Raw genomic sequence first — 27,352 nt, forward strand, 5'->3', positions numbered from 1 at the left:
ACACGACAGTGTGTAGGAAGTTTATCTTATTCATTGATTTTCTAATAACTGATAATTCCAAAATGTGTCCAACAACTTCTAGGTTTGAACATTTTAATAAAGACGTTTCATTTATTGGCATGGTAGGACTTTTCTTTCATGCTTTTAAACAGTAAAGTCAAAAGAAAAACTCCATGATAATCTGATTAAGAGAAAAATTTTCCAGTTCCTTATGTAACTCACATTTTCCTGAGTAAGATTACTGGTTGCTCTAAGGCCCTCATCATGGATATGATTTTGCAGCTCCTGAATCATATGAGGTAAACCAGTGGACACAGCACGGAGTAAGACATACATATTTGCCATGTCTGAGGGGAAAAAGAAATTTATTATTAAATTTCCAAATAGTTTAAAAAGTTTCCAATATAATAGGTAATATATGGTTCCAAATGCAGAATTACAGAAGAGTATGCAGAGCCGGATCCCCACACCTTTCTCCCAATCACCCCAGCCTCTTCCCCTGGGAAAACAATGTTGTGGTTGTTTAGTATCTTCTCAAAGCTGTTTCCTACGCATTCAAGCAAATACGCTCTTCTTCCCTCTGCCCCTTTTTATACAAATAGTGTAGTGTATTTCATGCACTATAAACAACATTTTAACTTAGAGATCTTTTTACATCAGTACACAAAGCATTTCCTCATATTTTACAACTGCTTAGCACTCCATTGTATGGCTACATTACAATTACTTAACAATTGATGGGAATTTGGTTGTTTCCAATCTCTTGATATTACAATGTTACAATGAATAATCCTGCATATGGGCAAGAATATCTGCAGTATAAATCCCTAGAAGTGGGACTGCCATGAAAAGCTTAGTCTTGTAGAAGGACCTTCTAGACAGAGCTCCCAGTGGCCAGGAGCTCCCTTGCCAACAAATGTTTTGATCTTTGCACTGAGAGGTGGAAAATGATATCTCAGTGTAGTGGTTTTTATTTTAAACTTTTTACTGAAGTGTAACACACATACAGAAAAATGTACAAATCTTAAGTGTATATCTCAATGAATTATCATGAGTGAAGCCCCCTCCCAAAGTTATCACCACCCACAGTGAGAAAGAGACATGACCTCCACTCAGAAGTCCCCTTCATACCTCTTCCCAATCACTACCCCTCCTGTTCTTCTGCAACAGTAATCACTGTCGTGACAGATTAGTTACTTACTAAACTAAACCAGACCACAGGTTCGGTTTGTCTGTTTTGAACCATTTATACAAATGAAATCATACAATTCTTTCATGTTTGGTTTCTTTGGTTCAACATGTTCATAAGGCTCACCTGTGCTGTATACAGCAGCTACAATGTGTTCCTTTTCACTCTCCTATAATATTTCATTGTGTGAATATGCGGTACTTTAATTCATTCTGCTGTTACTGGACATCTGAGCTGTTTCCAGTTTGGAGCTATTACAAACAATGTTGCTGTGAGCATGCTTGTGCATGTCTTTTTGTGCATGTGTGCACGTATTTTGGGTTGGGGGGGAAACACCTACGAAAGCAACAGCTGGACCGTAAGAGATGTGTTTGCTCAGCATTAGCAGTCACTCACTGGCAGTGTTTCAAGGTGGTTGCATTGATTTATACTCTAGGTCCAACGTATAACAAGTTCCTGTTACTCTATACGCTTCCACACACTTATTATTTTCAGTCTTTTTCATTTTATATCAAAATGTGATTAAGTACTGATATCTTAGTTTGGTTTTAATTTGCATTCCTCTGTTGTAGTGAGATTGAGAGCCTTTTTTATATGTTTATTGGCCATTTGGATAACCTCTATTCTGCAGTGCCTGTTCAAACTTCTTGACTATTTTATATTTTGGACATAAACCTTTTTCAGGGATTGCAAATATATAACCATATGACAGCCTTTTCTTTTTCTTTCTGAGGTATAATTGACATATATTAGTTCCAGGTTTATAACATAATGATATTGGTATATACTGCAGACTGATCACCACAATCAGTTAACATCTGTCACCATACATATTTACAAATTTTTTCTTGTGATGAGAACTTTTTTATTTTATTAATTTTTATTGGAGTATGGTTGCTTTACAATGTTGTGTTAGCTTCCACTGCACAAGAAATGAATCAGCCATACACATACAGATATCCCCTCCCTTTCGGACTTCCCTCCCATTTAGGTTACCACAGCACATTAGGTAGAGTTCCCTGTGCTTTACAGTATGTTCTCACCAGTTGTCTATTTTATACATAGTATCAATAATGTCAATCCCAGTCTCCCAATTCCTCCCACCATACCCCTTTCTCCCTTGGTATCTATATCTCTGTGTCTCTATTTCTGTTTTGTAAATAAAATCATCTATACCATTTTTCTAGATTACACGTAAGCGTTATTATACGATATCTGCAAGAACTTTTAAAATCTACTCTCTTAGCAACTTTCAAATATGCAACAAGGTATTATTACCTATAGTCATCATGCTATACAATATTACATCCCCATGACTTATTTTTTTAATAACTGGAAGTTATTAAACCTTTTGACTCCCTTCACCCATCCCCACTGACTCTGGCAACCACCAAGCTCTTCTCCGTATCGATGAGTTCATGTGTTTTGTTTTTTAGATTCCATGTATAAGTGAGATCACACGATATTTGTCTTTCTCTGTCTGACTTATTTCACTTAGCACAATGCCCTCGAGGTCGATCCACGTTGTTGCAAAATAGCAGATTTCATTTTTTTTTTTAATGGCTGACTGATATTCCTGTGTGTATGTGTGTGTGTGTGTTTATTTTCATCCATTCACCTATCAGTGGACACTTAGGTTGTTTCCTTATCTTGCTTATTGCAAATAATGCTGCAATGAACATATATGAACAGGGTTCATATATTTTGGGGGGTTAGTGTTTTTGTTTTCTTTGGATAAATGCCTGGAAGTAGAATTGCTAGATCACATGATAGTTTTAATTTTTATCCCACCAACTGTACACGATGGTTCCCTTTTCTTCACATCCTCACCAACATTTGTTATTTCTAGCCTTTTTGATAACAGCCATGCTAACAGGTGTGAGGTGATATCTCACTGGGGTTTGGAGTTGCATTTCCCTGATGATTAATAATGCTGAGCACCTTTTCATGTACCTGCTGGCCATCTGTAAGTCTTCTTTAGAAAAATGTCTGTTCAGATCTTTTCTTTTTCTTTTTGCAGTACACAGGCCTCTCACTGTTGTGGCCTCTCCCGTTGCGGAGCACAGGCTCTGGACGCGCAGGCTCAGTGGCCATGGCTCACGGGCCCAGCTGCTCCGCAGCATGTGGGATCCTCCCGGACCAGGGCATGAACTCGTGTCCCCTGCATCGGCAGGCAGACTCTCAACCACTGTGCCACCAGGGAAGCCCTGATCTTCTCATTTTTTAATGTCTTTCTGCTATTGAGTTGTATGAGTCTTTTATATATTTTGGATATTAACCCCTTATCAGATAAATGATTTGCAAATATTTTCTCCCATTCAGTTGGTCACCTTTTCATTTTGCTGATGGTTTCCTTTGCTGTGCAGAAGCTTTTTAGTTTGATGGAGTCCCACTTGTTTATTTTTGCTTTTGTTGCCTTTGCTTTTGGTGTCAGATTCAAAAAATCATCACCAAGACGGATGTCAAGGAGCTTATCGCCTTTGTTTTTTTCTAGGAGTTTTATGGCTTCAGGTCTTAGGTTCAAGTGTTTAATTCATTTTGAGTTAATTTTTATGTATGGTATAAGACAGTGGTCCAGTTTCATTCTTTTGCATGTGGCTGTCCAGTTTTTTCAAAAACATTTATTAAAGAGATTGTCCTTTCCCCATTGTGTATTCTTGGCTCCTTTGTCCTGACTGTCATTGTGAGGCTATTTTGATGATCCAATGGTCTTAATGGTTTTTTAATGATCCAAAGTTTTTAATGATAAAGTAGTCAACTTGATCAATCTTTCCTTGTGGTTAGTGCTTTCTGTGTCTTATTTAAAATACTTTTCTCTACCTCCAAGGTCATGAAGTTATTCTCCTATATTATCTTCTGGAAGTGTTACTGCTTTACATTGAGATCAAAAGCCCAAAATGAATTGATCGATTTTGTATATGGTGTTTGAGGTACACATCAAATTTCACTTTTTTCCCACATGGATATCCAACGGACCTGGCACTGTGCGTTCCAAACACTATCCTTCACCCACTGCTCTGCAGGGCTGCCTTAGTCTTAAATGAAGTATCTACATATGCATGGGTTATTTCTCGGCTTTTTATTTTATTCCATTGGTCTCTTTGCCTATCCTTGCACCGACGCCTCATATTCCTAATTACTGTGGTTTTTACAAGTCATGCTATCCTGCAAAGTTTTCGCATCACACTCTTCAAAATTGTCTTGAAGAGTTAAGTATAACTTTCAGAGTTTCAGAGTTTAAAAAAAAATCTTGGGTTTTGAGAAGATTGCCCTGGATCTATAAATCAATGTTGCTTTCAAGAATGTTTGGTTTTCTGTGTAGGTCTGACACATATCTTGTTACATTTATTCCCTGCTATTTAAAAATCCTTATTGCTTTTTTCTAAAAAATTCCATTTTATTCACTGCTTATTGTTAACATTTCATTGTATTTTCATTTTGTATTTCCCCTATTTTGAGTGAGACTGAGCATCTTTATATATTTAAAATCTATTTATATTTCCTTTTCATGTTCTTCGTCTTTTCTCCTCTTATTTACTAGAAACTCTTAATGTATTCAGGAAATTAGCCTCTGTGATTTTTTAAAATGTGCAAACATATTTTCCCAGTTTTTCTTTTGACTTTAGAATGCAGTTTGAAAATATACTTTTCCAAAACAATCTTTTAAAATAGATTATTAATATCTGTAAAAAGGCATATTGAATATTTTAGAGACTATTACTTAAATATGTTTGAAGTCTAAGGTAGCTGGAACATGATGTAAAAAGTGGGTTTATAATTTAATTTCTATTCACGTTGATGTTTGGTATCACTTACCATTTTTTTTCTCTTGTCGGATGATATTATGACATTCTGCATGTAAGAACTGTAAGTGGTCTGCTACCATTCGTTGCTGACATTCATGAATTACTTTAGTATATGAACTTGGATTTAAGTATTTTCGACATCGAATTTCTTCATCTTTTAATCTACCTAGAACCTTTAGAAATATATTCTTACAGTCAGAAACTACTATGAGAAAACACCTGTAATATCAATAAGTAACTTACATGGCAAAGTAACTTACAAGTAAGAATTATATAACTAATTTAAACTCTCATTCCATAAGTCATTTCAAAATTTTATTAAGCTACTAGATGTCACCGACATTTCAGCACTGTCTTATGAACAGCACGGTCTTATGAAAAGTTAAATGGTCTGCATTTTGCCCTCATTTATTGACCCCAATCATCCTACATATAGACAACCTATATATGCAATAGGAAACATGGGTAAAGATCATTAAAAACTGGAATAGGTGGTCGCTTAATGGATATTTAACTATCAAACTAAAAAGTAATTTACATCAACTGGATCATGTAGATTAAGCTAATTACTTTATGTTGATTCATCTTACAAAACATAAACAGTATGTACATGATAGTAACTATCACATTAAATATTCCATTAAATTTTTTTAAGTAAAAAAAATTTAGTCATAGTCAAATATTTCAATCAAGACCTTTATTAAAGCTTATCCTATAAAAAAACCACTGAGGTACAAACAATACACTGGTTAACATCAACAAGAACCAGATAATAAAGATAATAGCCAGAGAATCTGGCTAATTTCTACCTCAAAAGAAAAACAGACCTAGCCATGTTTAGTATACAAACATGACTTTAACCTGTTTATGGACTAACTAAATAAAAAAGGAATTAGAATGTGGGTCTGAGGGAGGCAAGGGAGGATGAGAAAAGGAAAAAAATAAAATAATGAAAACGACGGGGGGCAGTGTGCATATCAATAAAAAGTAGATTAAGTTTGGAGTGCCTCAATGCAGGGCTTCAAATAAACCACCTGTAGCTGGCAGAGAAAGCCAAAACTAGAGGAAAGATACAGAAAGGGAAGTAGGAAGGCCATATGAATTGTCTGTTAATTAAATGACCTATTCTTATAAATGTTATTTTCCAAATATAATCTCCAATGGCCTTCCTTTTAATAGTTTGAGGTCTAGTTTACATATCATATGATTCACCCATTTAAAGTATACAATTCAGTGGTTTTTGGTATATTACATTATTAGTTTTTTTAAATTGTGGTAAAATATATGTAACATAAAATTTGTCATTTTAACCATTTTTAAACGTACAATTCAGTAGAATTATATTCACAATGTTGTGCAACTATTTCCAAAACATTTTCATTACACCAAACAGAAACTGTGTAACCACTAAGCTATAACTCCCTATCCTCCCCTCCCAATAACTTCTAATCTATAATACTTTCTGTCTCTATGACTTTGTCTATTCTAGATATTTTATATAAGTGGAACCATACGATGTTTGTCCTCTTGTGTCTGGCTTATTTCACTCAACATAATATTCTCAAAGTTAATCCATGTTGTAGCATGTGTCAGAACTTTATTCCTTTTTAAGGCTGAATGATATTCCATTGTATGTATACACATTTTGCCTGTCTTTTCAACTCCTGAAAGGCATTTGGGTTGTTTCCATTGTTTGCCAACAGTCTGTTTTTGAGAGCCAGATATAACGAGGAGAGTATGTATCCCTGATATTCTGTGTGCACTTCTCAGGACTGGATCTAGAACCTTTAACAAGAGTCTAAGATGTAAAAAGGGCTAAGTGCTAAGACCCACTGACTTAGTGTAGCCTGCACTTAATGGAGGAAAATGTCCTAGATAACTTCCTCAAGGTCCCAGAGCTAAAGAGTGACAAAGCATGAAAAGAATTAAACAACTCAGACTTCTGGACCTGGGCTTTGTGGAATATTCACCATTGTATCGTATCAGTAAGTACTGATATTTCCTGACCTATGGCCTATGGAAGCCTCACTACAGCTATTCCACTTGAAATATTTTACCTTTTTTAAAAAAAAGTTTATTTATTTATTTGGTTGCACTGGGTAGTAGTCGCAGCAGGCGGGCTCCTTAGTTGCAGCATGTGAACTCTTAGTTGTGGCATACATGTGGGATCTAGTTCCCCAACCAGGGATCGAACCCAGGCCCCCTACATTGGGAGTGTGGAGTCTTAACCACTGCGCCACCAGGGAAGTCCCCATTTTACCTTTCTTAAAGGTAAACAAACTAACAAAAATCATCTGATAATAAAATGCTTGAAATCCAACAGTGCCGATGAAACAATCTAGTTAAAATTTCTAACATCTTACCTGATGACTGAATTTATAATCTCACTATTCTTTTATTGAGAAGATATACATGGAATTATAAATATGGTTATCAATGTGTTGGCTTAATGATTAAAATTTCTCGTGGAGGTTTTTCTCAGCCTTCCACAAACTTAACAGACCAAAAAGACCAAGTATCTAGAATTATTATATTTTTACTATTTTTTTCCTTCCATTTTAGAGGAAGATAAAAACCCCAACCCCTAGCTTTTGTACTTATCCTATTCCCTTATCTACTAAGCACAAAATATAGTTTATTTTGCCAAGAATACGAATATATATTAATTTTAAAGACAAGCAAATCCAGCAATCAGGATTTTATCAGAAAGCATCAACCACAAGGAAAACTGGAATAGCACCTTTGCTATGGAAAATGCCATAGCAGGAACAATGATTTATCAATAGGTGTTGTATATTAACTATAACTCAGAGTAATGATCAAAAAAACAGAACTTTTTCCACCAAAAAAATATATTAACTAAGATAACTAATATTAAATAAAACCATGCCTGATATATAATAGATGATGTAGTTAACATAATGTTTTCTTACCTTTTCCATATACTGTGAGCAGTTTGATTCTTGTAATAAATTTGAAGCTTCTTGTTTGTAGTACTCTCCTGTTTCAGTCAGGAAGGGAGACTCAAAGATTTCCTGATAAAACTAAATAAATCAATTAAATCATATTTTAAAAATTAGAACAGGCAACTTAAGAAATTAAAGGTCTAATTATTGATGTTTTTAAAGGAGGCTTTTTACCTTTAAGGGGAATTTTTTCTTATACTGTTCAACATGAACAAAGGAGTTAATAACCCCATGGATTACTTTCTGGTTTGGGTCTTCTCCACCACGATCACTAAAACAAGGTATAACACAAAACATTCTTGAGAATACAAATATCTCTGGAAATACACCAAAGTATGCCACAATATGGCTGCTTATTCTATTGGTCTAATCACATTATGTATAAAGTGTTTTAAAGGTCAATGCACATGATACTTAAAAATGATTTTTCATATTGCAGCTGAATTAATATTTATGATAGTTTATGTATACATTAGATGTCATTTCAATAAACAACAGAAAAGCTTAATTGTAAAATTAAAGATACTATGTTGACACTAAGATGATACTTCTTCGATTTTAATAGAGTAGCTATGAGCCCATCAATTCAAGACTTTAAATACCAGTGGTTAAGAATATTTGAATTTCACTCACCACAAACTCTATTACTAGAGGATGTGGTCTGAGAATGCAGTCTTTGAAGCATCACAAGTATGCCTACAGTAATCTGATGAGACTCATTCCTCAAAGGTACACTCTAACACAATATATTGCTCATTGAAATGACTAATAACTGTTGCTCTCTCTCTAAGAGGTCTGTTAGAGCCACTGAGTTGCTTTCATCTAAGCACAAAGGTATTTCTCTACTTAGAAATTTAGTGAGATATGTTTTAATATTTCTATATTCTGTTACAGTTACAAAGGGATCTAAAATCATCTCAATTATTCATGTGACATTTTGATAAGTTCCTACTTAGTCAAGGGTACTACTGTGATGCAAGTCTTAATCACAATAAGAAATGTAGGTGAATTTTGGCTTTTATAATTACAGAAATAGGAAAAAAATAAGAGTGGGCCTAAAGCCACAGTAAAATGGTCTGGCTCTATGCTGGAAGTTTCTGACTCCAGTAATAATGCTCAAAGCAAACCACTATACAGTCAAAGGTTTACCTTTCCATGGTAATCTTCCACCTCACTTTAAAATAGTTTTTTTTCTTTGAATTAATAATTATTTTACAAAGAAAGCAACAGAAAAATATATTATCATCATTTCCTAGTAAAATCTTCTGGTTTTCGTACTGGTATATAAAGATTTTCTAACAGTTAAGAGAAGTATTGTGGCAATTACCTTTACATATCAGCGTCCCTCCCTGCCTCTGCCTCCCTCTAATCCTCGTTCTGTCTCCCATTAATTATCTGGATATTCTGGGAAAAGTTTGTTGTGTTTGAATTAACATGGCTACAGTCCTTCTGACAGCCACAGAAATGTAGTTACAAAGTCTACATTTTGATATAAGAACGACGAGTTCATACAAGGTGACACATGGTGAGCTCCTTTCCTCTGCTGACCTTCCCTCTTAAGCCCAAATTAAATCTGCTGAAATAATGATATAACCTATTCCATTGATTTGGAGCGCATCACTTTTTGCCTTTTAACTTTGTCTGGGACCAAGTGAAAATCAGTCAAAAGTGAGAAATATCTAGATATTTGGAAAATCAGGTTACCTAAAATTATTTTCATGACCAAATCCTACTGTCCCTGCTCAGCACCAGGAAAATGTCCACTGCTGCTATTCTCAGCACTCCTGCTATTTGTTTCTGACCCCAAAAGGCCCAGAGAAGCTGGAATCAGGTAAGGTAGTGCCCAGAAAGAACATCGACATTCCTACTGCTTAATAACTAAATTGTCCTCTCCTGTAAGAAGAACATCTGAACTCAGAAACTCTTAGGCATAATTATTCAATTCACCATACACTTTGATAACTGCACAAAAGGTACAATAGAAAATCATTGTAATTTATTTCTATTAGGCTGACAGATAATGAAAATAAACTGAAATGATGCTAAGTTAGTACTATATAAAAGCAATGACTAAGCTGGTTATCTGAATAAGCTCTGGTCTCATCTAAGAACAGTGATCCCAAGAGACGAGCCTTGAGAAAAGAATATGAAGAATTTTTAGAATATGGCTCATTATTTGATCTTGACAGAACTAGTGGAAAATGCCTACAACAATCATAATGAAATCACTCAGCTGGGAGGACGGGAACTAATAGGAATAGTTTATTGTAGCCCCTAAGACCAGGATTTTGGAGTCAGACTAACTAGGTTCAAGTTCTGGCTGCATTAATATGTCACCTTGTGCAGGTGCTTATTAACCTTTAGTACTCAGAGATGTCCCCTTCTGTAAAGTGGGGGTAAGAAATGTACCTACTCTCACGAGGATATGGTAAAGATTACACATAATCCAAGAAAGTATGTAGCACAGTGCCTGGTACATGAGTAAACCATCAATAAGCTAGTATTTTAAGTACAGATAGGCGCAAAATGGAAGCATTTTCAATAAATTAGAGAGGAGAAGAAAGCTAAGAGACCAAAGAAAGCACTAACTGTGATTTTAAAACCAAGGTCTTTTAGAGAGCAGACCAGGTTTGTGGTGGTCACTAAAAGTGAGGCTGGAACTCTCAAAAGTCCTGATTCTGATATGTGACAATGGGTAAATTAATCTCTTGGTGAAGCTCCCATTCACCTCCTAGGATTAAAATGAGAATATGGTTCCAACAAATTAAATGCAGCCTCCTGCTCTCACTCTAAATCTGAGAAGTGACAGGAAGGATACTTTTTAACACTCCATTGTTGGCTGTAGCCCTTGGACCTGTAGAAATTGAAAAAAAGAGAATGAAGACTAGATAGCACAGAAAAACAAAATTACGGACCAAAATGCACAAGAGAAAGAACTGCTAAAAGGAGGGGGTGGAAGATAGTGAAGGAGGGCGGGCAAGAAGTGGTGCTACTGAGAGCGGGCTGGCACAAAACCAGCAAGGTCATCAGCAGACTAGCTGCTCTGCGTGTCCCTGCAGGAGCCGTGAGTGTGGTGCCACGAGGAAGGGAAGCGCCTGCGCCCAGACCGCTCCAGACTGCCGCCAGACTGCGCCCAGACTGCTTGGCCCCAACCCCAGAGCACCTCAGGAGGCACTGGGAAATCAAGGAAACAGTTCACCTTCAGACAGGCAAGACTTGATGAGTAGTAGGGAAACGGGTTCCCATACTCTGCCTTTGGAAGAACAGGTACTTTACAGAGGGCAACATTAATTCTAAATGCACATACTCTATGGCTCCAAACATCTGCACCTGTGCATGACAGAACCAAAGAGTTGTAGTGATGGAAAAACTGGAAACAACCTAATAGACATTACTAGGAGAAGAGTTTAAAAAATGAGGTGGGGCCATACCAAATATTATATAGAGTTTAGGAAGAATGAGGAAGATCGCTACGTACAAACATAGAAAAATTATCAAGATATAAAATTGACTTTTAAAAGAAGTACGTCATAAATGATTTTCAGAAGTTAGAAAAAAAGAAAAAATTCTATACTTAAAAAAAGAAAACAAAACAATATTCTGTATTGTATTCTGTATCATATTTATTTCCCTACATAGATATAAAAATTCATAGGAAAAGGTTTGAAAAGACAGTTAACTGAATGATAACAGGGATTACCTCTGTGGAGAGTAAGACTGAGGAAAGGATCTGGAACACTCAAAGTTTTTCAAGAATGCATTTACATATCATTTGTGTATTTGCAACTAAGTTTTTCACTGAGTAGCTGGTACCAGGTCTGGGGAAGAAAATGTACAAGATAAGGCTGGAATACACTGACATCGTAGATAGCAAGAAAGTTATCAGTGATGACTAGGGTCACTTCAAAAGGACTCTGGCACCAACTAACCAAAGAGAGGCTATTTAAACTTTAATAAAGTTAGACAATGAATAGGAACAAATCAAATATATTTAAGTCTATAAGTTTCACCACAGTATGTTGGGAAAAAAAAGCTAATTGGCCACTTTTTGAACATGACAGCAAACCAACTCATTATCCTGACAACTGGGTAAAGAAAAGAAAAGAAACAAGCAGTTATTTTGCCCATCCTATATGATAACCAAATAGTAGATAAGGGTAAGAATATTTTTATAAAATTTTTCAAGTTAAAAAATGAAAACCGAATGACAGAATTAAGGTGGCATCGTTTTACAAACCCCAATATACTAAAAGATGTCAGCATTTAGCATCAGTGGCTGCTTACATCAAAAAAAGAGTGAAAAATCAGACATTACCAAAGAACAAAATATCTATGGTTTTGCCGGCAAGAACCAACCTGAGTCTGAGTAAAACACTGAACTGCCAATTTACAGGAAACAGAGGACAAAGAAACACGTATAAATGGGCCTCATGCATGCAATCCGCAAAATCCAGACGGTGGTAAAGTCTAAAGATCAAATGGCCAGGATTCAGGAACAAATAAGTTACAAGTTTTAAAAAAAAAAAAAAAAAAAAAAAGGATGGAGGAGAAACCTATTGATTAAAAGATTTAAAAGATGTATTAGATTAAAAGTCTGGGGGCAGTCTGGCGCAGTCTGGGGGCAGTCTGGTGCAGTCTGGGGGCAGTTTGACGCAGTTTGGGGGCAGTCTGGGTGCAGTCTGGGAGCTATCAGGGTGCAGTCTGGCACCATCTGGGTGCAGTCTGGGCGCAGTCTAGCTCAGTCTGGGCTCAGTCTGGCGCAGTCTGGGTGCAGTCTGGAGCAGGTTTTTTTAGGATAGACAAGACTAAACTACAGAGTCTAGGAATGCACACATGGGTGGAAAAACCATAAGGAAATAGAAGAAAGTGATTGCCTCAAAAGTTGGGTAGTGGTTACTATGGGAGAAAAGGAGGGGTGGGACACACACAAGGGTCTCAGGGGAGGCTGACATGGTTCTAGTCCTTAACCTGGGTGGCAGTAACAAGCACATTCACCTTATAATAATTCATTAAGCTGTACATTTGTGTTGTATGGCCTCCTGTATCTATATTTAATTTTACACTAAAATGATACACACACACAGCAAAATCCCCGAAAGTCCAAAAGAAAACTGTTATAACAATATTAATATGTGACAGAATATGGAAAAAGAGCACAAGATAGAAAAAGTTACTACGTAACAATAAAAACAATTAACCATGAACAGAATAATCCTGATATTTATTCAACTAACAACAGAGCCTCAAAATTCATAAAACAAAAACTAACAACTGCACGGATGAAAATCCATAAATCTAAAATGAGCTGGGAAATTTAAAACATCTCTCAGAAACTGAGATACAAAACAATAAAAACTACTACATTAAATTTTATTTTTATCCAAGATATTTTTCCTCAATGAAATCTATAATTTCTTAACAGTTAAGAAATAGAATAACAAATGTATGAACATGTCAGAGAAAACACAAATCAGCCACAGCAGCCTATGTTATAGATTGTTCCTAATTCAAAGGGGAAGAAAAAATTTTATTTAAAGTTTTCATTTTGGGGTTTCCCTGGTGGCACAGTGGTTAAGAATCCACCTGCCAATGCAGGGGACATGGGTTCGAGCCCTGGTCTGGGAAAATCCCACAGGCCACGGAGCAACTAAGCCTGTGCGCCACTACTGAGCCCAGGCACCACAACTACTGAAGCCCGCACGCCTAGAGCCTGTGCTCCGCAATAAGAGAAGCCACTGCAATGAGAAGTCTGCCCACCGCAACGAAGAGTAGACCCCATTCGCCGCAACTAGAGAGAAAGCCCGCGCACAGCAACTAAGACCCAATGTAGCCAAAAATAAATAAATAAAATATATTTTTTAAAAATTTTTTTAAATTAAAAAATTAAAGTTTCTATTTTTGTTCAAAGACTACTTGACACTAGAAAGCGGAGCTACTGGAAAAAAGGAAAGCAATTCTGAATCCATTTAGCATTAAAAAGTCTGTGTTTTCAACAGTATCTTTAAGCATCTAAGCAATTCCTTTTACCTGCATTTAAAAATGTATCTACTTTCTTCTCTCTAATTTCATATTCTTGCATTGTAACATTTAGATCCACAAAGTTACAGCATTTTATTTATTAAAATTAAAAACAATGTTAGGTTGTTACTACACTGAAAGTCCCAATTGGCAATTCTACTATTTTATTATAAAAGACAAGTTATTATATGAATAGAATTACTTTTATCTTTCCTTAGTGAAGCAGACACTGTGAAAAACAGGCAGACACACAACCTATGATTACATCACTTGTTTCTTTCTTCCTTATATAGGAGGAGCACTTTTACTTTTGGATTATCAATTAAATTTTATGTGTACAGATTTCATGATACCATGAAAAAAAAATTAAACTAACGATTGTTTCATTGACTCTCTTAAGCAAACAAAAAATTTCTGCAACCTACATTCCACTTTTAAATCTAGTACTTCACTGAAACAGTTTCTCTAAAATGCATGACGCTGGGATTATTCCTGTAGCGTTTACATACCTCAAAAGAAGCCAACTTTATAGAATACAATTAATCAAAAAAAAGAGCCTGGACCTAGTCTGTACCTTAAAAGCAGAGGATACATGGTCGTTTAGCCTTTTATGTCACTTTATGTTGCTGTCTTGTTTTCCTGCCTGTGGCCTTTTTAGACCATCTTTTTTGACCTACAGAAACCCCACTCCACCCAATTACAACTTTTTTCAAAAGTCATGAAATTGTATTACAGTTTACTGAGCATTTCAGCATTCATGCCTAGTAAGAATTTTCACTTAGCAGAACATTTTGATTTCACAAGTCCTCCATTAACTTGACAGATAACTTTACCTCTTTCAAGGCTGAGATGGCCCTCAACTTTCTGAAATCTTCCAAGAAGATCAACACACTACCTGTGAGTTGGGGAATTTTTATGATCTGTATATTTCTCTTACAATAAGAAAAGGAAGGACAGTTCTATGTGTGATTCTATACAAAAACTCCTAGAGATGTAGGTGATGGTGCAGCATAAAATATACCTCTGCACAACCAAAGTTACATTAGGAACTACTCTTTTCCTAAAGGTGCTAACCAAATTAATTCATCTACTGATGAAGCTAAGAGCACACAGTGAAAAGATGGAGAAAGTATATTACTTGGGTAAAATAAAGAACAATTAACTGAGGTAGGGATTATCTAACCCAAGTTGTAGGAAAAGAGCTGTATCATTAGTATCAGATAAGCACCTGAGTGGTGGAAGCAAGCATTTTAGCTAAAGGACAAGTGCTTAAGAATCACAGGGCTAAACAAACGTAAAACCCTGGGAACAGTTTTAAAGCAGCAGTATCTAAAAAATGTTGACGTCCAAGGGTAAACAGTGTACCAAGTACTAAATGTATTTAAGAACTAGGAAAGACACATATCTTTTCTTTTAGCAACTCTTGATTATTATGATAAAAATTAACCTCTCAGACTACATTAAATAATGTTAGCACTAAGGGAGACCTATCTAGGCAGGAATAAAACCACATCTATCTGTTAGGGATTGCTGGCATGTCATTTGTCCTTGCTCTGAAATCTTTTCACTGTATAATCCTCTCCACTTCATCTCACCTTTTTCAATCTACTTTTCCCAGTGCTCTGGGCAATTTACCACTCTCTCATCATGCTTTATTGTCACCCTATCTGTCCATGGTATCTCACATGACAAGGGGTAAATAGATGTTAAAGCAATGTAGCAGAAAGACCCAAATTGGAAACTTAAACACATGGAGTCTCTTTCCTACCTACATCAAGTTCAGTAAGTCATTTTTCCTTATTGAAGTTCAATTTGCTTACTTATAAATAAAACCTGCCTGGCCTCCTTGGGATCAAATAAAGAAAATACGTGTGAAAACACTAGAATACTCAAAGCATTATAAAACCAAAATATATTCATCATTAAGCTAAAGTACTGGAGCTAGGAGTGGAAGAAACATTCTGTGGATTGAAATGACAGGCATAATGGACTTAGAGTTAAAAATTCCAGATTTGAATCTCTGGAATTAAGAAGATGGGAGCTGAATAGAGCAACACAACTGTAAAATGGTAAATTGTACCAATCATCTAGGGTGAAGATTAAATGGGATTCATACGTAAAGTTTTTAGATCACTGCTTGGTACACAGTTTCCATATTTTATTATTATTATTAAGCCTTAGTACCCTTAGCTGTAAAATGTAAGATAATACCTACCTCATAGAGCAGACATAAAAAACAAATGAGATATTAGTAAAGCATGTTGAATAATACTTTAATGGAAACTGATTTTAACAACAAAACCAAAACAAGTTGCCCTAATGTCTCTAAACATATAGTCCCTATGTCTTTTCCAGAATTAGTATCCTACTGTTGTATTATTTTTCTCAGTTATATTTTCTTTAATTTTTCATAAAATTCATTTTTAACAAGCTGACAATCACACTTAAGGAAAATTTACTAGGTTGGATCAAAATTATATTAAAAGAGACATTTCATTAAAAGTGCATTTAGAAAATTATAACAATATTTTCATTATACTTTTCATGTAAAATAGCTGAATTCCAAGTCAAGAAGAAAGCTAATATTTCTTAGCAAAGGAAATTATACTAGAGCCTATAACTCTCGCTGGAAATGTTCTTTAGTCAGTCATAGTTCAGTGGAGAAAGAGGAAGGAAGAAAACTGTTCCACCCTACTGCTTCACTACTGCCTTTCCTCTCTCTCATCACCTCTGGAAACAGTAGAATCATGAAAAGCGTGAGTGACAATTTTTAAAAACCAAGTTACTAACTCCTACCATGTATTTTCTATTTGGTGTTAACATTAAATATTAAAATAGTCTCTCCTTTTGTGGCTTTTTTTCTTAACCTCTTATTTCTTACTAGGAGCCCCATAGTAAGAACAACGCTCTGCTTTTTTTCCTCACATAAAAAACTCCATATTTGGGTCTTCTTAATGAAAGCAGTTTCAGAGGGAGTGGCCATTATCACACAGCAATTCACTGGTCTACAGGATTCCTTTCACAGTAGTTCCGTCACCTAAAATTTATCTGTGTGAGCGATTTCAGTTTCTGATTCCCCAGAGCTGAGGTCTAGTAAGAACCTTCTAGGCCAGAGCTGACCAAGAATGTTCTACTCTGGGGCTTCCCTGGTGGCGCAGTGGTTGAGAATCTGCCTGCCAATGCAGGGGACACGGGTTCGAGCCGTAGTCTGGGAAGATCCCACATGCCGCGGAGCAACTGGGCCCGTGAGCCACAACTACTGAGCCTGCGCATCTGGAGCCTGTGCTCTGCAACAAGAGAGGCCACGACAGTGAGAGGCCTGCGCACAGCAATGAAGAGTGGCCCCCGCTCGCCACAACTAGAGAAAGCCCTCGCACAGAAACGAAGACCCAACACAGCCAAAAATAAAATTAATTAATTAATTTAAAAAAAAAAAAAAAAGAATGTTCTACTCCGGACTCCACAGGATAACTTACTTGGTGCCAAACCTTATTCACACAGCAGTCAGGTAAAGAGTCAACCACTCTGGGCCATGAGGACAGTGGGAAGCCCTTTTCTCATAAATTTACCTCACAAGTTAACTGATTATTAAGGTGACCAACAACTGGAATAATCTGTTTTCCTGAGTAGGTTATTGTCATCAGGGTTTCAGCTGAGAATATGTTCAAACAACTCAGCACTGCCTACAAGATCCAAGACGTTTCAGGATTACAAAACAAGTCATTTCCTTCAGGGACTTATTTACTAAGCATATTAGGTCATAGTGAAATCTGCCCCCCAAAACCAAAAGATTATAAAACGATTTTAAAATATTGGCATTAGAATGGAAAATGAGGCTTGTTACAGTAAAATGAGGCCTATGTGCAGTTGACAGCCATGCAACTGTTCACTAATTTAGACCATTTCAAACAGCAAGTTAGAACTGACTCAAGAAGATCAATGTCAGTACTCACTTTTTGATTTCTCGGAGGAGCATTCGGATGAGGATGGTCTGAAGTGGTTCAACCATCAATTTCCTCCACATATCCAATGCTAGCTGCCAGGAAAAATGAAAATCATCAAGGCTGAATTACTTAGTATTTGATTTAAACATTTGTTCAAGACTTCTTTTAAAAGTAAAAACACCCATCAAATGAAGTATTTATAACTATACTTCAAAATTCAAATAAAAATTGAATATAAGGAAAATAAGTTTCTAATTTAAAATGACAATGACTATCATATCAGACTTGTACAAAGAACAGAATTAAGCTTTTATCATTAATTGAAAATCTTACAGAAATAACTGATTTTTATAAAACCTTAATTTATTGATTGTTAAATGCCCAATATTCGGGAAGGGCTATAGACACCAAAACTATAATGGAAACAAAGGAGTTATGTTAAATAAAATAATGTGATTTGGCTGTTGGCTGGTTTTTAAAATTATAACACCTCTCATACAAACATAAAAGAATAAGTCAATTTAAAGAAAAATAAAATAAACATACCTGTATTCAACACCCAATTTAAGAAATACGACTTCACCATTACTGTTGCCCCAAATGTCCTCCTCCTTTCTTTCCCCTCAGAGATTATCACTATCCTGCGTTTTGTGTTAAATCATTCCCTTCCTTACAGCTCTACCAAGTGTGTAACTATCCCCATATGATATTTTTGAAGTTGACTATTTCTTTTTTTTTGGCCGCACCACGTGGCATGTGGGATCTTAGTTCCCTGACCAAGTTATCAAACCTGTGCCCCCTGCAATGGAAGTGCAGAGTCCTAACCACTGGACCACCAGGGAAGTCCTGAAGTTGACTGTTTCTGACCTTGATAACAAAATCACATTGTATGCTCTTCCATGTATGATTTTTGCTTTGGTTTGTTTTGTTTGTTGTTATTTTTTAATTTTATTTATTTTTTGTTATTTTTTAATCTTATTCCTTATGTATAATTTTTTAACTGTAACTTTGTTATTGAAATCCAACCAAATTGATAAAGAGTTTATAGTTCAATCATTGGCACTGCTATATAGTATCCTCTTGTATGAAAACACTATGATCAACTTTTACTTTCTACTGCTGATGACACTGTTTGTGATCCCAGCTTTTGCCACTGAGAAACTGCGGCTGTTCCTGCATTCACCTTCTGGTGGTCATAAGCAAGCGGTTCCCTGACACACACCTACAAGTGGAGACACTGGCCGACAGGAGCAGGCATGCGTGCAGCTTTATTAACAAAGCCAACTGGTTTTCCATTTTACACTTGAAGCCAACATCCTGACAACAACTGCTATTGCCAGGCTCCGGTCAGACTTTGCCAATGTGATGGACATAAAATGGACCTCCTTCAGGTTTTAACTGGCAATTTCCTGAATAAGGCTGGGCATCTTTTTATGATTTTTGTGCATTTCAGTTTTCCTTTTTCTCTGTAAACTGTCCATTCATCTCTTTTGCCCATTATTCCATTAATGTTTGTCTTGTTCTCAATGCGACCTCGTAGTTCTTTATATATCATGGAAATTAATCCCTTGACAGTTTAACATATCGCACTTTGTCATAGTTTGTGACTTGACTTTTGAATTTCTTTACAGCATTTTTTAAGTAAAAATATATTCTATTTTAATGTGCTCCAATTTATCAATCTTTTCCGTTATTGTTTGCATTCTTGTGTCTTTTAAGAACTCTTTCACTCCCTAAGGTCAACCTTGAGGAGATATGTGTGCTCCTATGCTGCCTTCCAAAGTTTTCAAGTTTTGCCTTCACATGAAAGCCTTTAAACTCCAATATATTTTTCTCATACAGAGTACAAGTTATTCCAGTATCAAAAACTGATTGCTCCTAAAAAAAAAAAAATTGATTTCTCCTGTTTCCAACGTAGCTGCATCCACACAGTGATGGTTCTGTTTTTAGCCTCTCTACTGTTTCCCTGGGATAACTTTTTTCTGATCTACTGGTAATTTTATAAAAATAAGTAAAAGCATCTGTTTTCCCACAAGGAACATTCTTCAGGTTTTGCCTTCTTTTTCTTTTTAATTAGCACAAAGAATACATAAGAAAATGGGATTTTATAGCTGTAGTAGGTGGGCAAACTGGTAAAGCCTTTGAAAGGCAAGGTGGCAGGGCTATCAAAGTTCAGGCTGTGCTCTGACCCAGAAAATCCACTTCCTGGTACTCACTCCATGAAAATTTCTGCTCATGTACAAGCAGATATATACACAAATGTAACTCCATGATTGTAAGATTTCTGTTTACTTTACTCATTACCATATTCCCAGCATATAGTACAGTGTCTAGCACACAGAGGGATTCAAAAAATATTTAACAAGTGAACAAATGAACAATGATGTTCACACGGTATTGTTTGTGACAACAAAAAAATGAAAACTAAGGGGAATAGTTTAATAAATAATTAATAATTATTTGATATCCCTACTTTTTAAAAAGGCAATTAATACAAGTTGCAGAATTTTATATATGCTCTGATGTCAAAACTATTGTGTGTGTGTATATATATATATTTATATGTAAAAGCGCAGGTAAAATTCAGAAAATATATAAATCTAATTGTTTATAGTGATTTCCTCTGGGAAGAGGAGTGGGCATGATGGTGTTAGTGATAAGGAACGATTATAAAATAAAACATTCACTTATAATCCTACAAACTAAAGCAACTGCTATTAAGATTCTGGTATTTCCCACTGATCTGTTTCTCTACATCCTTTCCCCTCTACAGCTTTATTCCTATTAAACATATAATGTCGTGTCCAAATGTTTTCAAAATCCATTTTCCCCTTTGTTAATGTTTCTATGAACTGTTTTCTACTAATTTATCCCTTTGCCTACTTTTATAACAAAACCATATTGTATATAGTCTTCTATGTGTGATTTTTATTGGATATTGGAAATTTAGACTGTTAGCCCATTAGTCACCCTTATTAATGACTGCAAGGAATACTTTTAAACGTTTAAACCTTTTTTTCCGTATTAGTTTTGCAGTACAAATTACCAGACGTGGGATTACCTGGTCAACAGGTATTGAACATTTTAAAGTCTACTGAAAGACACTGATTAATTTCTTTCTAAAGGGGTTATTCTAATTTAAATTTCTACTAATGCTGCATCTTAGTTGTTTATTTCCTTCACTGACACCCATCAAAATTTAACATTAATTTCTTTACTTTGTTGGCATCTGCTTCCCCATGAGGAGAGCGGACCTTCTGTCTGTTCACCATTGTATCCCCAATGTCTGGCTACTCGATAAATATGTACGACATGAATAAAAAAACACTGCACTAGGGCTTCCCTGGTGGCACAGTGGTTGAGAATCTGCCTGCTAATGCAGGGGACACGGGTTCGAGCCCTGGTCTGTGAAGATCCCACATGCCACGGAGCAACTAGGCCCGTGAGCCACAACTACTGAGCCTGCGCATCTGGAGCCTGTGCTCCGCAACAAGAGAGGCCACGATAGTGAGAGGCCCGCGCACCGTGATGAAGAGTGGGCCCCACTTGCCACAACTAGAGAAAGCCCTTGCACAGAAACGAAAACCCAACACAGCCATAAATAAATAAACAAACAAACAAATAAATAAATTTTAAAAAACACTGCACTAGAGTATTTCTTGCATAGTCAGTATATGTTTTATATATTATTATAATTTTCCACATTTAAATCTGAACCGTACCTCAAAAATTTGAGTGAATTGGTTGAACTGCACACTTTATTGTTTTACTCTGAATTTCTTTAATTACTTTTTAAAGTTAAAATAAATTTGTCGCATCCACAAATTTCTATTTCCTCTCTTTTAGGTTCTCTTTTAAGTCCATGTCCTTCACATTTTTCAACCATAAGAGTCTCAACATTTTCTAAGCACTTTTTATGAGATTTTTCATACAGCAGAACTATTAACCTTCTGTCATTCATCCATCATTAATTTAACTATTAAAATAATACTCATCACATCTTTTCTGTTCTTCTCATCTATCTGAAGATTCTTAGGAAATCATGACAGTATTTCATTTACTTAACATTCAGGATTTTTTTTTTTTCCCCTTTGGTCACGCAGCTTTCAGGAACTTAGTTCCCCGACAAGGGATCGAACCCACGTCCCCTGCATTGGAAGCACAGAGTCTTAACCACTGGACCGCCAGGGAATTATTCCCTAGGATGTTTTAAATCTTGACAATTTTGAGATAGTCCACTCAGTGTCCTTAAGAAAAGGACAGTGAATCAAATTTCCTCAGTATATAAAAACACTCTTATGTTTGCCAGTCACTTAAAGAATGTCCTACCTCTCCTATTTCCATAAGTGGTTCATTCATATCTACACCACCATAACCATACTGAAGGTCAGCTTCTGTCAATTTATTCTTTTTAATAAACTGGGTGTTGAGATACCTGAAAAACAAATGTAATATCAATAGACACTATGTCAAAATCAGTAGGAAAACAAGTAACGTGCAACTTTAGAGCAATAATTTTAGGGTTATAATCAACTGTAAAATAGTTCAGTAATACATCCAAAAGAAACTAATTATATATAAATTAGAAATATAATTTTTAAAAAAGATAAAAATTACCAGCCCAACTCCCTTTGCTAGGTCCTAAGAGACAAAGAGTAAGACCTCTAGAGTAGCAAAAAAAAAAACCCCTATTACCACAGTCTCACTTAAAAAAACTCAGGGGTTTTGTTCTAAAACTTTCCAATACTCTTATAGCCCAACAGCTCCTATCCAAGGGTCAACCCTCTACAGTCTAATTTGCTCATTCCCAGATTCTTCTTGTTAAATAAGCCAAGTTCACTTTGCAAAGAATTAAACAGAAAATGGTTAAAAGATCAAAGTCAAGAAAGTTCTCTACATTTTATCACCATTAAATATGTAACTTTTCATTTTTAAACAAACAAAAAAATCACAATCAGTAGGTGAGAAAATGCAATAGATTGTTACAGTAAGAAGTATGGGCAAAACTGACAGATTCAAGATCACTTTGTCTACTAGGGGTAAACAGCTTTATAAAGAAAGACTAATAACTGTGATGAACTCTAAGAACTACTAAGATGAATAAAGAGTTCTAAGATTAAATAAAATGTGTACAAAGGTGTGTAATATTCAAGCATCACTTTTCACCATCCCAGATTTCACCACAAGGCCTTTAATGCTCAACACCTAAAACTATTCATTTGACGGCTTCTGCCAAGGTGAAAATAGCTATTGACAATACAAGTATTTAGGCAACAACCACAAAATCTCTGTGTTAAAACACACACTTTCCCACGTTCACTGAATCAAAATGAAAGGTCTGCTGAATGTTTAGACAACTGAAACTGCAAGCAAAGAAAACAAAAATTTCAACTGCATAACTCCACTGACAATCCTAGCAGACGATGAAAAATAATAAAGCGCTACGGCCACCACCACTTACACAAGTTCCCTCCCACATTCACTCACTTCAAGCTCTGGACTCCAGGGCTTACAACCTTGGTGCTCCATGTGACATTTTAGTCTCTTCTGTCCACTGGTTACAAAGTCATTTCCTTCAAAATGTCATTTAGCTTTCCCTTCCATTCTTACTGTAACCCTAATAATTTCCTGCTGTGCTTCCACCACGCCTTCCAGCTGAGAAAAGGGGAACAGGACTGAGAGACGGAAGCAAGAGCTGGAGAGAAACGGCTGCTTCACCTGAAACAGACTCCCTGGGGTAGGGCGTTTCACCTCTGGCCTCTGTCACTCTGGTCTTGGCTCAAACACACCTCTCTCAGGCCTGATCTGACCCCAAACCAAACTAACCTTCACTTCCCACCCCCAATGAAGTAACTATCTAATACATAACTGTTTTCTTCACAGCACTTGCTACTATGTGAAATAATCCTGTTCTTTTCTTTGTCTACTGGTTTTGTACATCCACCTCCTCTCTAGAATATGAGGTCTGGCAGACAGTGTCCAGCACAGTGGCAGGCAGATAGGCAGTCCTCGAAAAATACTTCTCCGAATTACGAAATGAATAAACGGGTAACGTTCCAGCAGCACAGATGGCAAAAGCTAACATTAGAACACAAACTTGGAAAAGCAGCCTGGAGCCAGATCACAAAAGCATGAATGTCAGGAAATAAAAGTAATCACTGACACTTATGGAGCGCCTATCGTGTGTCAGAGACAGGCGTAGGCATTGCAGCTGGCTGAATACTAGGAGGTAGATATATGTGGTACTATTAGGATCCTCATTTTACGTGTAAGAAAATTGCAGCTTAGACAGCTTAAAGAACTCGGCAAAGGTCCATCAGCTACTAAGTGGCAGAGCTGGGCCAGAAAACTCACGAGGTCTCCCACTCTCATTCAGCAAGTACTGACCAAGTGCGTACTGCATGCCAGGTACCACAAGGCACTGAGGATAGAAAAACGAAAAACAAACATGTAGGCTCTGCCCAGAGAGCTTACCCATCTGGTAGGACATCAAAACATAAACAACTGTAACATTTCAACAGTGCAAAGTGCTGAGCAGGGGGAACTTAGTCATATCTGCACCATTACATGTGCCTTTCTATAAGACCCTTTGCTCCAAACGGTTCCTTTTCTGGTCACTGTACCATGGCCATCCCAGTAATCCTACCTAAAACATTAGCATCACTTATCTCATCCTTCCGTTTACCTCCTTTAATCAGCTGGTCCTCCTGTCCTCCTACACTATTCCTCACCTCCTCCCATTATTTTCCTTTTCACTTTCAATGCCATTCGTTGACTCTCTGCTTGGATCATGTGCAACACTCTCATGACTGATCTCTATTTCCCATTTCTAGCATATCCAATTCACCTAAAAATTCTGCTTTCAGGATATCAACTCCCTATTTAGCAGCCCCCTTATTCCTATACAGTAAGTGTAAACTTCTCAGCGTAGGAGTTTGCTGACTCTGAAGAGTAGCTGCTAGATCTGCAGAAGCCTGGATTCACTAGAGATCTGTGTGTATATTCCACAGCCAATACACTGTTTTAGTGGAGCTTTATACGTTTTATATCTGATAGGACAAGCCACTGTTCTCTTTCCTGCATGGAATAAATTTTAAACTAACTTTCATTACTATATTCTTCTCATTACAGATTTCTACTCTTGACAGTTTAAGCTTGATAGAGAAGCTTTTAAAATAATTTATAGATATAATTTAAAATGTAAGTAGCATAATTTTTCGTTTTGATTCAAACACCATTCTTAATTTCTAAGTCACTGTAGTATTTTACAATCAGATTTATTAACCACACATTTGTTTTTAAATAAAGATATATATTCTAGGAAATCGTAAAGTAAAATAGCTTTCAATAATTTCTTTAAATAGTCAATACTCTACCACACAGTCAATACCTGAATGTTCTGCTCAGGTCTAACTCATGCAGTAGTACATGTTTTTATAATTCATTCTGGCAACAAAGTGATTGATAAGTATCCTTTGCTTTTCTGGAGTATCAACAGTAACACAACAGTATTAACTAACAAGAACTAATAGCCTAAGGTAACTGTGAAGCCTCTAAGAAATCAGGCATTTCAATCTATCTTTAAAAAAATCCATTATGGGCTTCCCTGGTGGCGCAGTGGTTGGGAGTCCGCCTGCCGGTGCAGGGGGCGAGGGTTCGTGCCCCGGTCCGGGAGGATCCCACGTGCCAAGGAGCGGCTGGGCCCGTGGGCCATGGCCGCTGAGCCTGCGCGTCTGGAGCCTGTGCTCCGTGGCGGGAGGGGCCGCAGCGGTGAGAGGCCCGCGTACCACACACACACACACACAAAAAATCCATTATAAGAACTGTTCCCATGCTAATACCTACTGGATTTCAAGAGTCGTTAGTTCTCAAGCTAATACTTTAAGTACCCCACTTCAAGGGGCTGCACGCAGGGCCTAAACAGATATGTAGCGACAGGAAAGGTGGGGTAGGAGCATCATTATTTTTCTTTAAAATTGGAATCCTTAAGTCACCTATGCTAATGCATATCCATCCATCTTATAAATCAATCCGAGTAAAGAAAAGGCTAGAAATTACTTCAAAACAATAATACTGAAAAATGCTTTAAAATAAAACTGATTTTTTTCCTTCACATTTCTTCACACAGATTTCCTTATAGACTAAGATTAATAACAAGAGATAGCCTGGATAACCTACTACCCAACAAGTAAAGACTATCAAGCAGTTTTTATCTAATTACTGCCAAATGTGCCCTCTATGAGAAGGATCTCACCACCCAGTCTACCAATATAATTAAATAAATCAGTCACATGAAGCCAACCCCACAGAGGTCAAACAAAACACTCTATAAGTGAATCCCATGAGCCATGGGTTCTAAGTCTTTACTACAGACAGTGGAAAGTTACTAAATGATTTCGGACGGTGATCAAATTTGCACTTGAGAAGTTTACTAAATAGAATAAATTAGAAATCAAAGGCTGGGAGACTGGTTACAGGGATGTTATCAATAATAGTCCAGGTCAGAAACAATAAAAAGCTTGAACTACAATACTATAATAGCAGTGCAAAGGAAATAATAAATTTAAGAGACATTTGGAGGATTTGACCAAGAGGGGTCAGGTAGAGAGGATAACCCTAGGTGAAGGATAACAGACTTCCGGCATATACATCTGGATGTCCAGGACTACCATTAACCAAAATGAGTATTACTGGGGCAGCGTGTGTGTAAAAGATAACAAGCTCAGTTGTGAACATCTGCAGTAGTACAATGTACCCACGGAACATCCCGGAGGTACAGGCATCTAGGTAAGAATATTCCTCTGAAACTTAGACCACCTGCAATGAACATTTATTTTGGTGGTTATCAATATACAGGTTGTAGTTAAAACCAGGAGTAATAGAGATCATCCTAGAAAGAACGCAGAGTGTAGCTAAAGGATGAGAATAGAACCTACGTAAGTGACTACAATGACTCCCTAGAGTGAGGCTAGGTAGAATGAAGAAGTTAAATGGATTTATTCAGACTGATCTGGGTTTAAATTCTGCCCTTGTAATTTTTCCAGCTCAGGGACCTTGACCTCTCTGACCCTTAGTTTTCCTCCATTGTAAAAAACCAACTACCTCATATGGCTTTATATATACGCACACATATGTGTATATATCATATATATTGCAAAATTTAATAAAAGCTCATCAACAATACCAATTTAATAGTACTACTTTCAATAATACCAAATTGATTTTGGTAAAGAGAGGTGCAGGAGAACCAAGAGAACGGTGCCCCAGAAAACTAAGACAGAACAGAAAAACAACTGGAATCTTTACTGAAGTATCTCAGCTAATGAGGGATCCACTGCACGGCACACAGTCGAAGCACTCTGTTTTGTCATCCATGTACCAGTGGCCCCAGCTTCTCAGCAGTGACAAAGACACGCGTGTGCTCTCACT

At 36.6% G+C, this 27,352-nt stretch overlaps 1 protein-coding gene across 2 annotated transcripts in view; it reads right to left on the bottom strand.

The window, feature by feature from the left end:
• Positions 1–27,352, bottom strand: part of CUL2 (cullin 2) — a gene marked incomplete at its 5' end in the record, with an annotated part of 64,847 nt that overhangs the window by 20,684 nt on the left and 16,811 nt on the right. Inside the window, 6 exons of one of the 2 annotated variants that reach the window (XM_079700207.1) lie at positions 223–347; positions 5,006–5,168; positions 7,929–8,039; positions 8,136–8,232; positions 17,933–18,015; positions 22,253–22,358. In XM_079700207.1, coding sequence (XP_079556333.1) covers positions 223–347; positions 5,006–5,168; positions 7,929–8,039; positions 8,136–8,232; positions 17,933–18,015; positions 22,253–22,358 — 685 coding nt within the window. The remainder of the gene's footprint in view (positions 1–222; positions 348–5,005; positions 5,169–7,928; positions 8,040–8,135; positions 8,233–17,932; positions 18,016–22,252; positions 22,359–27,352) is intronic. The other variant, XM_079700206.1, reaches the window with a different exon arrangement.

This window comes from Hyperoodon ampullatus, assembly GCF_949752795.1.
Source record: "Hyperoodon ampullatus genome assembly, chromosome: 3".
NCBI lineage: Eukaryota > Metazoa > Chordata > Mammalia > Artiodactyla > Ziphiidae > Hyperoodon > Hyperoodon ampullatus.